This window comes from Arvicola amphibius, chromosome 5, assembly GCF_903992535.2.
Source record: "Arvicola amphibius chromosome 5, mArvAmp1.2, whole genome shotgun sequence".
Lineage (NCBI taxonomy): Eukaryota > Metazoa > Chordata > Mammalia > Rodentia > Cricetidae > Arvicola > Arvicola amphibius.
In genome coordinates, this window is record NC_052051.1 from 30979320 (window position 1) to 30991517 (window position 12198).

Below are 12198 nucleotides of genomic sequence, written 5' to 3' on the forward strand. Positions count from 1 at the left end.
CCTCAAACGGACACTGGTTTGAATTTTACCCGTAAGCCACAGCCATGTAGTGATACATAGATTAATAGAAATGGGCTAAATCAAGATATAAGAGTTAGCTAATAAGAAGTTAGAGCTAATGGGCCAGGCAGTGTTTAAGTTAATACAGTTTCTATGTGGTTATTTTGGGTGTAAGCTAGCCAGGGGGCTGGGATGAACAAGTGGGCCCTCCCTTCCTACATTATATGACACTCATTCCTTTACAAGTCTCTCCTTTCTAGGTCACATAAATCTTTAGGCGCCACCAGGGGATCCTCAACAACTTGTACCCACTCAGTAAATACTACCCTTAAGCTGAATTAATTGTCATGCTGTCAACAGTATGAGCAAGAGGGTTGGACAATCCTCACAGAATTCTTTGAAGCCATATTGAAAACACTCTCAGTGGCTTGAAATAAGAGGCCATCTCGGGGAATGGCTGGAGAGGAATGGATCAGGTTGGCATATTTATGCCCATTACATACAGGACAGAAAATGTCACTGTCAAACTTTCAATTCCAAAAGACTTGTTATATTGAACAGAGCATGTGTCCCCAGGAGTGAGCGCTCTTTCTATCCTAGCTCCACATGGTTCATTTTCTGTTGCCTTTCAATCTTGATCCAATTTACCAAGCTCCTCTTTCTGGTTTCCTTAAGAAAGAAGGTGAATGCTCAAGACAGGGGAAGAACATGTGTTTACATCTTCAAACTGACAAGATCTAAGAAGGAACTATCAACCTGTGAACATCAGACACTTCTTGCAAAGAGACAAAGACACTACATGAGACGCACAGTGTTCTGTATGCAGCACATGGCTCCTACCAGTCTCCTGTTTCTGCAGACATCAGAGCAGAAGTCATAACAAAGGAAGAAAACCACTTGCCTTTCCCCTCCTTTTTGCAATGTTGGTAACGGAACCTAGAGCTTTGCAAATGCCAGTCTAGGGTTCTACCATAAAGCTGTACTTTCCAGTTCTCAAACCAACCCTTTGTTTGTTTGTTTGTTTGTTTTTCGAGACAGGGTTTCTCTGTAGCTTTAAGCCTATCCTGGAACTCACCCCATAGACCAGGCTGGCCTCTAACTCACAGAGATCCTCCTGCCTCTGCCTCCTGAGTGCTAGGATTAAAGGCGTGCGCCACCACCGCCTGGCTCCAGTCCTTTTTTTAAAAATGAGTTTGGCTCAAGTTTTTCACTGATGCACTAGCATGTGCCCACGTCTGGAGCGACAGTGACCTATGGTCTAGACAGGTTTCCAGCTGTGGTATGAGATGAAACTGTTTGCCGCGAACACTGCACGAGACACAGATGGTGGAGGAAGTCAGAATACTCAACGGCTTTGCACCCAGAGGCTTGACCTGGCTCTCCAGGGAAGCCATGAATGCGCTCTCCAAAATCTTCAGAAGAGTAACAGAGAATTCAGAGTCTCTTTGTCTCTGTCTCCTGAAGAAAAGATCAGGAAGGAATCAACTGAGGTGCCTTTGAATCCTGCATTTGAAGTTACTAAAGTTGAGGACATAAGACTTTTAAATATGGGAAATTGTACTCAATGCAGTAATCTTAGGAGCAGAACTACAAAAATATCTGTGTGATATTTACAGTTATTTGCTGTTAATGGCCTGAACCAAGTGAGTTCAGGAAATGTTGAACCTGTCTTCAAGCATACCTGCGCATCCGTAATCCCATCAGTCAGGAGGTAGATTAAGAATTCAAGGTTGCTTGACACAATGGGGCGCAGGACTTTAATCCCAGTACTTGGGAGGCAGAGACAAGCAGATCTCTGTGAGTTACAGGCTAGTCTGGTCTGTGTAGTGCATAGCAAGTTTCAGGCCAGCCAGGGATACTTAGTGAGATGACCACCCCCCAGGCCTCCAAAAAGAAAAGAGTTCAAAATCATGTTCAGCTACATGGTGAGTTGGAGACCAGCCTGGGCTACATAAGACCCTGTCTCAAAAAAATTGCAAAACAACAACAAAATCCAACTTTTTTTTTTTTCATTCTCATGGTTTATTTTTTTTTATATTTAAAAATTTCCATCTCCTTCCCTCCTCCTCCCCCTCCCCAAAATCCAACTTTTAATGGGAACCAAGTCAAATAGCTATCAATAGTAGAATGGATTTAATGTTTTGGTGTGTTTATAGATAGAATTATTTTTTCAAGTTGAATAAAACAAGTCAGACTTTTAGAAGTGAATGCTGTTATCATTTCAATTATATAAAGTTGGGAATGGGCAAAGCTAGGGTAGGTAGAACGTGTGTGCTACAAACTGGGCTCAATTCCCAGCATCAAAACAAAGGAGAACAACAGTGAACCCTTCAGTCAGAATTACTTAGCTCAGTGCCAGTCAGAACACTGGCTTGGCATGAAACAGAAGTGACTAGGGAACCCCCAGGGTACGCTGAGAAGCTGTTTTCAGATCTGGGTGCAGGCTGTGGGGTCTCTCTGTGAAACTCACCTTAACTATATACTTATGGGCTCATTTTTGCTGAATTGTGTTTAACATAATTGGTGGATTGCTTTAAAAGTGGTACCAGGCAGGGCAGAGTTCTCTGAGAAGGGCACAGAGCAGTAGATATGATTATAGCTGTCTCACTAGAGATGTGTTCTAATGGAATTCCTTTCCCCCTAGATCTGTGGTTCTTAATTTGTGGGCTGTGACCCTCAAAGACCAATGAAAAAACACAGATATTTTCATTACAATTCATAACAATAGCAAAATTACAGTTATGAAGTAGCAGCGAAAATAACTTCATGGTTGGGGGGGTCACTATGACATGCGGAACTGTATAAAAGGCTCACAGCATTAGGAAGGTTGAGAACTACTCTCCTTGATGGAAGTCATTGTTCTCTCCTGCATCCTGGATCTTCAAGGGATGAGAGCAGTGGTTTTGACGTCACTGCTACTGTGAAGCCCAGACTTTCAGGCCAGGTCAACTGCTATATTCCAACAGTACAAACTAGAGCTGGCCAAGGAAGTTTTAAACTCCTGGCTGATCCTGGGGCAGGGTGAGAAGAGAGGAGTGATAGGACAACAGACATTACCCAGGGATCCACCCAAGCCATGGGGCACCAGCAAGGTGGCTGCAGGAGCAATGTCCTTCACTGACCATGCCTAACCAGGATCCTTAGGTGTCCTGAAAACACAGTCTGAGCTCAGAGAATATTTAGAAAGCTGTATTTTGGATCCCTCTTCTCTGCCTGAGGACAGAGGAATATGTAGACTGTCAGCTCAAAATGATGGGCCCGGGGAAGATGAGGGTGTAACATGAGCCCACTTCAGTCTCAGGGGATGTGGCCCAACACAGACACCTTTCATTCAGAGGGATGTAGTACAAAAGCTTGTTAGGTTCCCATACTCCCCAGCCTTTGGAAGGACAGACAGAGAAGAAACTGGAAATAGCATGCAGAGAGGACTGACCATCAGGAATAATCCTGCCATCTTCTTTTTGATAGAGGGTGGAAGTAGATTTAATCTACTCTTAATCTACAAGCAAAGAATCCCAACAGCCCAGACCTCAGGACTCACAGAGGAAACACAGATGGAGACAGAGGGAAGGGACTCAGCCCCTTTTTGTGGCCAGGGAGGAAGTTTAAGGTTGACCACACATTTTCTTCTCTCTTTCTCTTGGCTTTTTTGAGTCAGGACTTTTCTGTAGCTTTGGAGCCTTTCCTAGAACTTACTCTATAGACCAGGCTGACCTTGAACTCACAGAGATCCTCCTGCCTCTGCCTCCCAAGTGCTGGGATTAAAGGCGTGCGCCACCACTAGTCAGCCACCACACATTTTCAATTTTATCCCCTCTTACCTCCCTCCCTCCCTCCCTCATACCCTCCTTTCTTTTCTCTTTCTTTCTTTGTTTCCTTCCTTCCTTCCTTCCTTCTCCTTCCTTCCTTTCTTCCTTTCTTCCTTCCTTTCTTCCTTCCTTCCTTCCTTCCTTCCTTCCTTCCTTCCTTCCTTCCTTCCTTTCTGACAAGCTCTCACTAAGTTATCTAAGTTGACCTTGAACTCACTATATAGCACAGGCTGACCTGGGACGTGCAATCCTCCTGCCTCAGTCTCCCCAGTGCCAGGACTACAGGTGTTCATGCTGGCTCAGCATAGCTCCCCTTTCTTGTTCACTAGTGCAGGGGGTGCATCTTATGCTTGTGATTGGCCATCTCACAAACACTTAGAATCATCACAGGGCTGTTTCAGGCTGTTGGCCACCTATTCCCCCACAGTTAAGGATTATACGCCATATGCCAACCACCACTCTTGGCCCCGAAATCTAGTATAAGGAGCAAAACCCATTCTCTCATGGAAGCTGGCTCTTCTAGTGTTTGGAGGTAGACGATGATAAAGTAGGCAAATAGATACACAAATCCTTCAGTACTAGTTCAAGGACCCCAACAATACCCAAATTTGTGGATGCTGAGATTTCTTATATAAAATGGAATTGTATTTGCTAATAACCTACACATATCCTCCTATAAGCGAGGCATAGCAGTATACACATATAATTCAAACATTTGAGAGGTTGAGCCAGGTGGATCATGGGTTTGGAGGTCACTTTAGGCTGCCTAGCAAGACTGGTTCAAAGAAACGAACAAAATTATCTCTGGATTATCTCTAATACCTAACACAATGTACTCCAGCTTCAGCAAAAGGCCTGTCTCAAAGAAAAAAAAGGTGCCAAGCAATAGGGGAAGACACCCAGAGTTGACTTCTGGCCTATATAGGTGTGCCAGCACCTCTCTCTCTCTCTCTCTCTCTCTCTCTCTCTCTCTCTCTCTCTCTCTCTCTCTCTCTCCCTCTCCTCTCCCTCTCTCTCTCTCTCTCTCCCTCTCCCCCACTCTCTCTCCCTCCCCCCCTCTCTCTCCCTTCCCACCCCCCTCTCTCTCTCTCTCACACACACACACACACACGGTCTACAGGCGTGCCAGCACACCTGCTCACACACACACACACACACATATATGGGGTTGGGGTGGGCTGGTGAGAACATGGACCTCCTTCCATCTGGAATGGCGGTGACAGCAGCACGAGAGCCTTCCCAGTGCCTGTGCCACCTTTGCTGCCAACAGAACTCAGAGGTGTTTATCTGCATCAGCACAGGGGACAGAGCTCTCCTCTGTTCCAATGACAACACTTGCTGGTCCCATTTGCATGATTATGCAATGAATGTCTATGCAATGAAACCCTGCACTTTAAACATTTTGCCCTTGTTCTACAACACAGTTCTTTTTCCCTACAACATCTTATTGACTGTAATACATTTAAAATGTTATTCTGAGAAGGAGTATAGGACATAAGAAAACAGTAAGACTGCAAGCGCATTTCAGAATTAACCAGGGAGTAACCAAACAAGTTAGGAAGTAAAGGTTCCCTGCCTAGGGAACTAGCTTGGTATTTAACTGCAGCTTCCATTAACTGAGAAGTTCAGGCATTTTGCAATGGCTATGGCTGGGATCTGAGAGGCCCCAGCAGACTCTCACTTGTGGAGAAGGATGTCAGAGGAAGGTGACAGGGTGTGTCTGGGCAGCCATAGGAAGTAGAGCAGTAATCTCCACGGAGGGGTGGGGCTGTTAGCTATCTCTCTCCTCCTTCTCTCCCTCCCTCCCTTTCTCTCTCCATCCCTCTTTCCTTTCCTTTGTCTTCCCTCTCTCCCTTCTTCCAGGTTGAATATGAACTTTTGGTCCTCCTGCCTCGGCCTCTAAACTCTCAGGATCACAGATAGGTGAGCTCGACCACTTCTCTCTATAGCAGTTAAGACAACTCCAGGTTGAGTTCTGGCCTTGTGCTCATGGCTACGTTTTGCCTTAATTCTGAAAACAATTCAAAGTCTCCTTTTCTACCTTCTCATCACCCAACTCTCCTGATACCTCAATTGGGGAAAATGGACAAATTAAAAGCAGTCACTGCTTCTAAAAACCTTTCTGCCCGAGCATCATTGGTTTGATGCTTTAGCCACATCATCAGTTCCCACGTCAGCAGAACAAGAGTCACAATGGACCACTGCCTTTTAGAGTCATCATGAAGATATCATGGGCTGGCAGCTACAAACTCCTGATAAGCACAGCCTATATACATTGTTAAGGACATTTTACCTTGCTTCTTCTCTTAAATAATCAATAATCCTCATGAAACCCAGCCTGGCCTCAAACTCCTGATTTTCCTTGCTTCACTCCCCGCCCCCCCAATCTGAGGATTACAAGTGCTTGCCACTATGGCTAGATGACATCAAATAATGCTTCAAAAGGCAAGCAAAGCAACTCTAAAAATGCGTAAATTCAGTGTTAATGAACAAAGTACCCAAGGATATGAGTGTGAACCAAAATATTATTGTGGTGTACTTTTGGTTATTCTTTTTGTTTTTGTTTGTTTCTCTGATTGAGGCAGAGCCTATCTACTATGTAGCTCTAGCTGTCTTGACACTTGTTATGTAGACCAGGTTGAACTTGAACTCACAGAAATCTGCCTGCCTCTGCTTCTGCTATGACTAAAGGTGTGCATTACCACAGCAGACCCTGCCCAGCACTTTTGGTCATTCTTAAACTTAGAAAGGAAAAGACTTAGAAAGCGATCAGGTCTGGGAGTGAAGACCACTAGAATAACACATACTTAGTGCTCACCGTGGATAAACACAGGCAATGCTAGTGATTAAATGCACTTCAGCTTTCTCACCCTGTTATCTGCTGAGGTCAAGGAACAAGATTTGGATGGCTCACAACCCACCACTCCCCAGACGTCAACAGGCTCTGTGACTTACACTCAGGGGAGGTGATCCCTTCACTCTGTGTCTGTCACCTGCAGAGCTTGGGGTTTATCTCCCTGCACTGCATTTCCTGGATGTGGAAGAAACCGAAGCCACTAAAATCCTCCTCCTTATCAGCCTGGACTCCAATTCTGCTTAAGCATAACAGCGCGAAGGGTAACGGTCAAAGGGCAACCCTGGGCTAAAGTCCCAAGAAAAGCCTTTGAATGACTCTGGATCTGAGACGGCAAAAAAAAAAAAAAAAATCTGTAATTGAAAACTACTGTGCACTGTGAGTGTGTGTCAAGTTCCTGAGTGAGAACAGTCTAGCTAATCAAAGCCCTTCGCACTGGGGTATAGAGTCCCGAAGCCAAGAAGCACGGAGGAACACCCAGCCTAGCCCCGTAGAGAAGGGCAGGAAGTGGAGGACACCTAGAACGCGCCCCGCAAAGGCGAATGCAGCTCCTCCGGAGAAGCATGGCCCTGCAGGACCACCGTCTCGTTCACCCAGCACCTGCCTCTCTTGGGATGCTGTTTTCTCTCCCTCAGTCTTAGGCAGAAAACAAGTCAGGCTGGTTTGAAACTTGCCTGGGCAACAGGCAAGTCACCTGGTTGCCCGCGTGGCCTGTGACTTGTAAGCAGAACCCACACCACAAATCTTAAACTTCGTTCTACTCCAGGCATCCTCAACAGGGGAAAAGCGGGGGAAACCTGACCATGAGTCTGTTTCCTAAGCACCGACTGCTGTGTCATTTTGGGGCAACGACATTCTGCTTTTTGTGCCAACAACAAAGGCTATATAAAGAGCTAAAAGACTTGACCTTCAACCTGCTACCCCACTTTTGACCCCTACACCCCCATTTTCCGGATCAAAACCAGCCCCTCCCACATATTCAAAAAGTATGCAGCGTGCCAAACTGGCACACCCTATTGCCTCCCATTTCAAACATTTCAAGCATAATTCAGTTCCAAACCCCCTGGATGGTTTTCAGCTTAAATAGCTATGTGGTTCTGGGGATTTTCTGACCTGAGAACGCAAAATGGGTCCATCCTCTTTAGCTGCTCCCCTTTAAACCTCCAGGAGACTGAGAGGGCTATACTGAGTCCTACTTCATGCACGGAGGATCCGCTGTGTTACTCTGTCCGTCATTGTGACATGGCACCGACATTTCTAGGTTTCCCGGTTCTGGTGCCAGGAGGAATCGAGAAGGTATAAAGTTCAAGTGCCTTCAAAGCAATTAAAATAAACAAGCAGACAAGGAGCTTCTAAGCCACTCCCACCTCCTTCAGAGAATGTCACCTGGTATTGTCACCACACTTCCAGTTCCCAAACTTTGAAGGAGCCATGGGATGCCAGCCTTCTTCATTCACCAGCTTCCCTGTCCCCCAATTTGCACCCAGCACCTAACTTCGTCTTTGATCACCTGTGGGTTTCAGAAGGTTCCAGGCCATTTCCCAGGCTGATATCTGTCTGTACCATCTCCCGTTTCAGTTCTCCGATCTCCGAGGCGATCGTGTCGATGAGCTATTCAAAGACAAAAATAGCATGACGTCAGGAAGTAAAGAGGCGGGCTGTGTTCCTAAAGCCAGGGAGCTCCTGCCCTCAACAAATGAACCCCCCCCACCCCGGTTTTAAATCTTGGCTCTGTGAATTTCCTCTAAACAGAGGAAATAAAGGGGGAGGGACCAACTCCCCTTAAAAAAAGAGGAAGAACTTGGGTTTTGGTATTGGGAAAGAGCTTGGGTTTCAGTATTGTAATAAGGAAAAGATTCTGATGCCCAATTTTGTTGCTCAACATGAATATAGAAGATAAATAAATGCTACACGAACCGGGCTTCCAAATTCATTTTTGTCAAAAGAAATATTTCAAGGGATTCTCTGCATTAAATGTATGCAATCAAAACCTTGGAGTAGTGGTCCCATGCAATTCCAACATTCAGAAGGTGGAGGCAGGAGAAGTGTTGTGGGTTTGAGGCCAGCCCAGACTACATAGTGAGTTCCAAATAAGCCAGGGCCACAGAGTGAGATCCTGTCACAGAAGTGTCCAAAAGGGCTAGGAGATATCTCAGTAGCAAAGTGCATGCCTTGCATGCACAAGGCTCTGGGTTTGATTCCCAGCATTGCACACGCTGGGCACAGTGGTGCACACAGGCATCTCAGTACTCAGGAAGGAGGGGGCTGAAAGATCAAGAGGGAAACTCATCCTCAGATCTAAAGGAATTCAAAGCCAGCTGGGATACATGAGATCCCGTATGAGACAAACAAGATTTGGGTCATGTAAACAAACCCATTTTAACGATGCACTAGCTAGGCCAATGGTGTATGCCTGTCAGCCAAGCACTTAAGAGACAGAAGCAGGAGGTTCAACAGAAAAGTTCAAGGCCAGCCTTTGCTAAATGGTGAGTTTGAGGTCAGCCCAAGCTACATGTGTCCCTTTCCCAAGAAACCCAAATAGCCATTTATGGTAGCATACCCCTTTTAGCCCCAGCACTCAGGAGGCAGAGGCAGGTAGATCTCTGTAAGTTGAAAGTCATTCTGGTCTACATAATGAGTTCTAGACAAGTCAGGGCTACAGAGGGAGACCTTGTTTCAGAAACAAACAAACAAAAAATATTACAAGGCATGCTGGCACACAACTATAATCTCTGTACTCAGGAGGCTGAAAGGGGTATTGTAGAATATTTAACTATGTAAAGATGTGTTACATTTGTTTATGTTGTGGAATATTACTTTAGTTATATAAATGTGTGTTACATTTGTTTATGCTGCATTTGTTTAACAATGTAAAGATGTGTTGCCTTGCCTGCCTAAGACATCTGAGCAGTTTAATAAAAAGCTGAACAGCCAGTACCTAAGCAGTAGCAGGATAGGTGGGGCTGATGGGCAGAGAGAAGAAGTAGGAGGAGGAACCTAAGCTTGAGAGGAGAGAGGGAGAAACGGGGGAGAAAGAAAGGGAGATGCTCGGGGCCAGCCAGCCAGGCAGCCACCAGTCAGCAAGATATGGAGTAGGACATACAGAATGAAAGAAAGGTAAAAAAACAAAAACAAAAACAACAAAAAAAAACCAAGGCAAAATGTAGATGAAGAGAAACAGGTTAAATTAAGTTATAACAGCTAGTGGGACAAGCATACAATAAGGCTGAGCATTCATAATTGATAAGTCTCTGTGTTGTCATTTGGGGACTGGTAGTCTGAGAAAGCCTGCTACAAAATATAAAGAATTTGAAATAAGTCTGAGCTACATAATGAGACACTGGTTCAAAAAGCAGCAAACAATTAAATAATGCAGTACTTACAAATGAAATTTTTGTGTGGTTCTAGGGATCAAACTCACGCACACTATGTAAATATTCTACCAGAGTTATATCTCCAGCATTGATGGATTGACTGATGGGTCACTGAGCCACTGAGAGAGTCAGGCTCTGCCAGGTATCCCAGGCTGGCCTTGAACTCACTACGTATAGCAATTAGCCTTGAGATCCTCCTGCTTCAGCTTCTCTTTCTTACTGAAGTTTTTGTTTCGGTATTTTGAGAAAGGACTTTGCTATGTAGTTCAGGATGGCTTGGAACTCACTGTGCATACCAAAGCTGGCCTAGAAATCAAGGCAATTCTCCTGCCTGAGCCTCCTGAGCACTGGGATTATAGGCATGTGGTATTATGCCAAGTAGTTTAGCTTTTTGAGTTTTTTACACCCATCAGGCTCCCCAACCAGCAAATGTATCATCGAGAGCCGTTCCTTCCTCCCTGAAGTATCCTATGGATTGGGCATTGGGAGATATTCACATTGTTCTTTGATAAATTTGTGCTTATTTTTAATTCTTAAAAGCTTTTGTTCTAATATCTTACATTTTGGTTCTTCCTAAATTCATCCTTTGAGGACAGAGATAACCCATTAACCAATTGCAGGGACCCACGTTAAAGCCACCAAGAGCTCTTGCATAAACCCGATGCTATTAACTAAAGTTTCTACAACTTACACAACCCCAAACCCAAGTGCCAGTATAGGAATCTGAATGTCTTTGCTGAAGCTCCACCATGCTGAGGCTGTGGTCCAGAGAGGCCTAGATGCTGAGGCTATGGTCTAGAGAGGCCTGGATGCTTAGGCTATGGTCTAGAGGCCTGGATGCTGAGGCTATGGTCCAGAGAGGACTGGATGTTGAAGCATCTGAAAATCTGGTCCTTGAGTGTGGCTTCTTACCACTCTGGTCACACAGGAAGTCTGCAGACTCTGGGGAAGGGGGCAGCAGAACCTGTTACGTGGTGTAGTCAGAGGGTCAAGTGGGACATCAGGTTGTCGTGACATAATGTTGGTGAGACAATGATTCTTATTCCCAGACCCAAATAGCACACAGTAACTAAGGTTTGAACCTAACAGACAATCATTCCAAGGTAGAATACAGCAGAGCTCCACCATCAAAGCCAGGGAAATATGTTGATTCTTTTCTTTCTAATTTTTTTTTATGTTTTTTGTTTGTTTGGTTTGGTTTGTTTCAAGCATAGCCCTGGCTATCCTGGAACTCACTCTGTAGACAAAGCTGACCTTGAACTCAGAGAATGGCCTGCCTCTGCCTCCCAAGTACTGGGATTAAAGGAATGTGCCACTACCCGGCTTAGTATCTTCATTTTCTTTCCCCAGCAGGACTAAGTCACAAGGCTCAGTACAAAATGGTGATGCATATCTATTCAGAAGCTGGAAGAATGGCTGGGACTGTGACACTTGCCTAGTCACATCTAAGACCCTGGTTTGCCCCCTCAGCATGTAAAAAAGCATAAATTAAATAAACTGGGAGAAAATTGTTGCTGGCATGGCTGGGTACTTGGACCAGGAGGCCAGAGGGGGTGGGTCATGGTAATCACAGGAGGAGAGAGGAAGGCAGGCCAGGGCTTGTGTCTTTGGTCCTCTCCCTCATTCTGGTTCCCATGGGGTATTCACCTGAGTGATATTGCATGTGACATCCCTGCCCAGAGTGAGAAAATAATTGATGAGGGCTCAGTTCTCTCCCGCCCCCCCCCCGACCTTTGAGACCCCAGCTGTGCACTCAGGTCCTGGGCAGGAGTTTGCACCCCTCTGTAATCATCCTGCAGTTTCCCTGCAGGCAGAACCTCATCCGCATTAACTTGTGCCATTGGGTTCCGAGGAGGTCTGCAGCTGGGCAGTATAGAGCAGTGGTAACTGGACCATCTGGGAGCTCGGGGGGGGGGGGCGGCCTTCAAATCTCATCTCTTCCTCTGAGGGCAGAGTCACCTTGGGCCAATCACAAGTCGCAGTATGATGGTCTTATCCTTATGACTCTCGAGGATTGAAGTAATGGGAAGGATGACCAGAGGACCAAATACTGCCACTGGTGCCACCCTCCTCATATATGTGTGTGTGTGTGTGTGTGTATACATACATATATATATACATGTATGTATGTATATACACATATATATGTGTGTGTGTATTG

General features: G+C 45.4%; 1 protein-coding gene across 1 annotated transcript in view; it reads right to left on the reverse strand.

The window, feature by feature from the left end:
• Positions 1-12198, reverse strand: part of Rin2 (Ras and Rab interactor 2) — a 158748-nt gene that overhangs the window by 48178 nt on the left and 98372 nt on the right. The window contains 1 exon segment of the mRNA XM_038331358.2: positions 8174-8274. Coding sequence (XP_038187286.1) covers positions 8174-8274 — 101 coding nt within the window.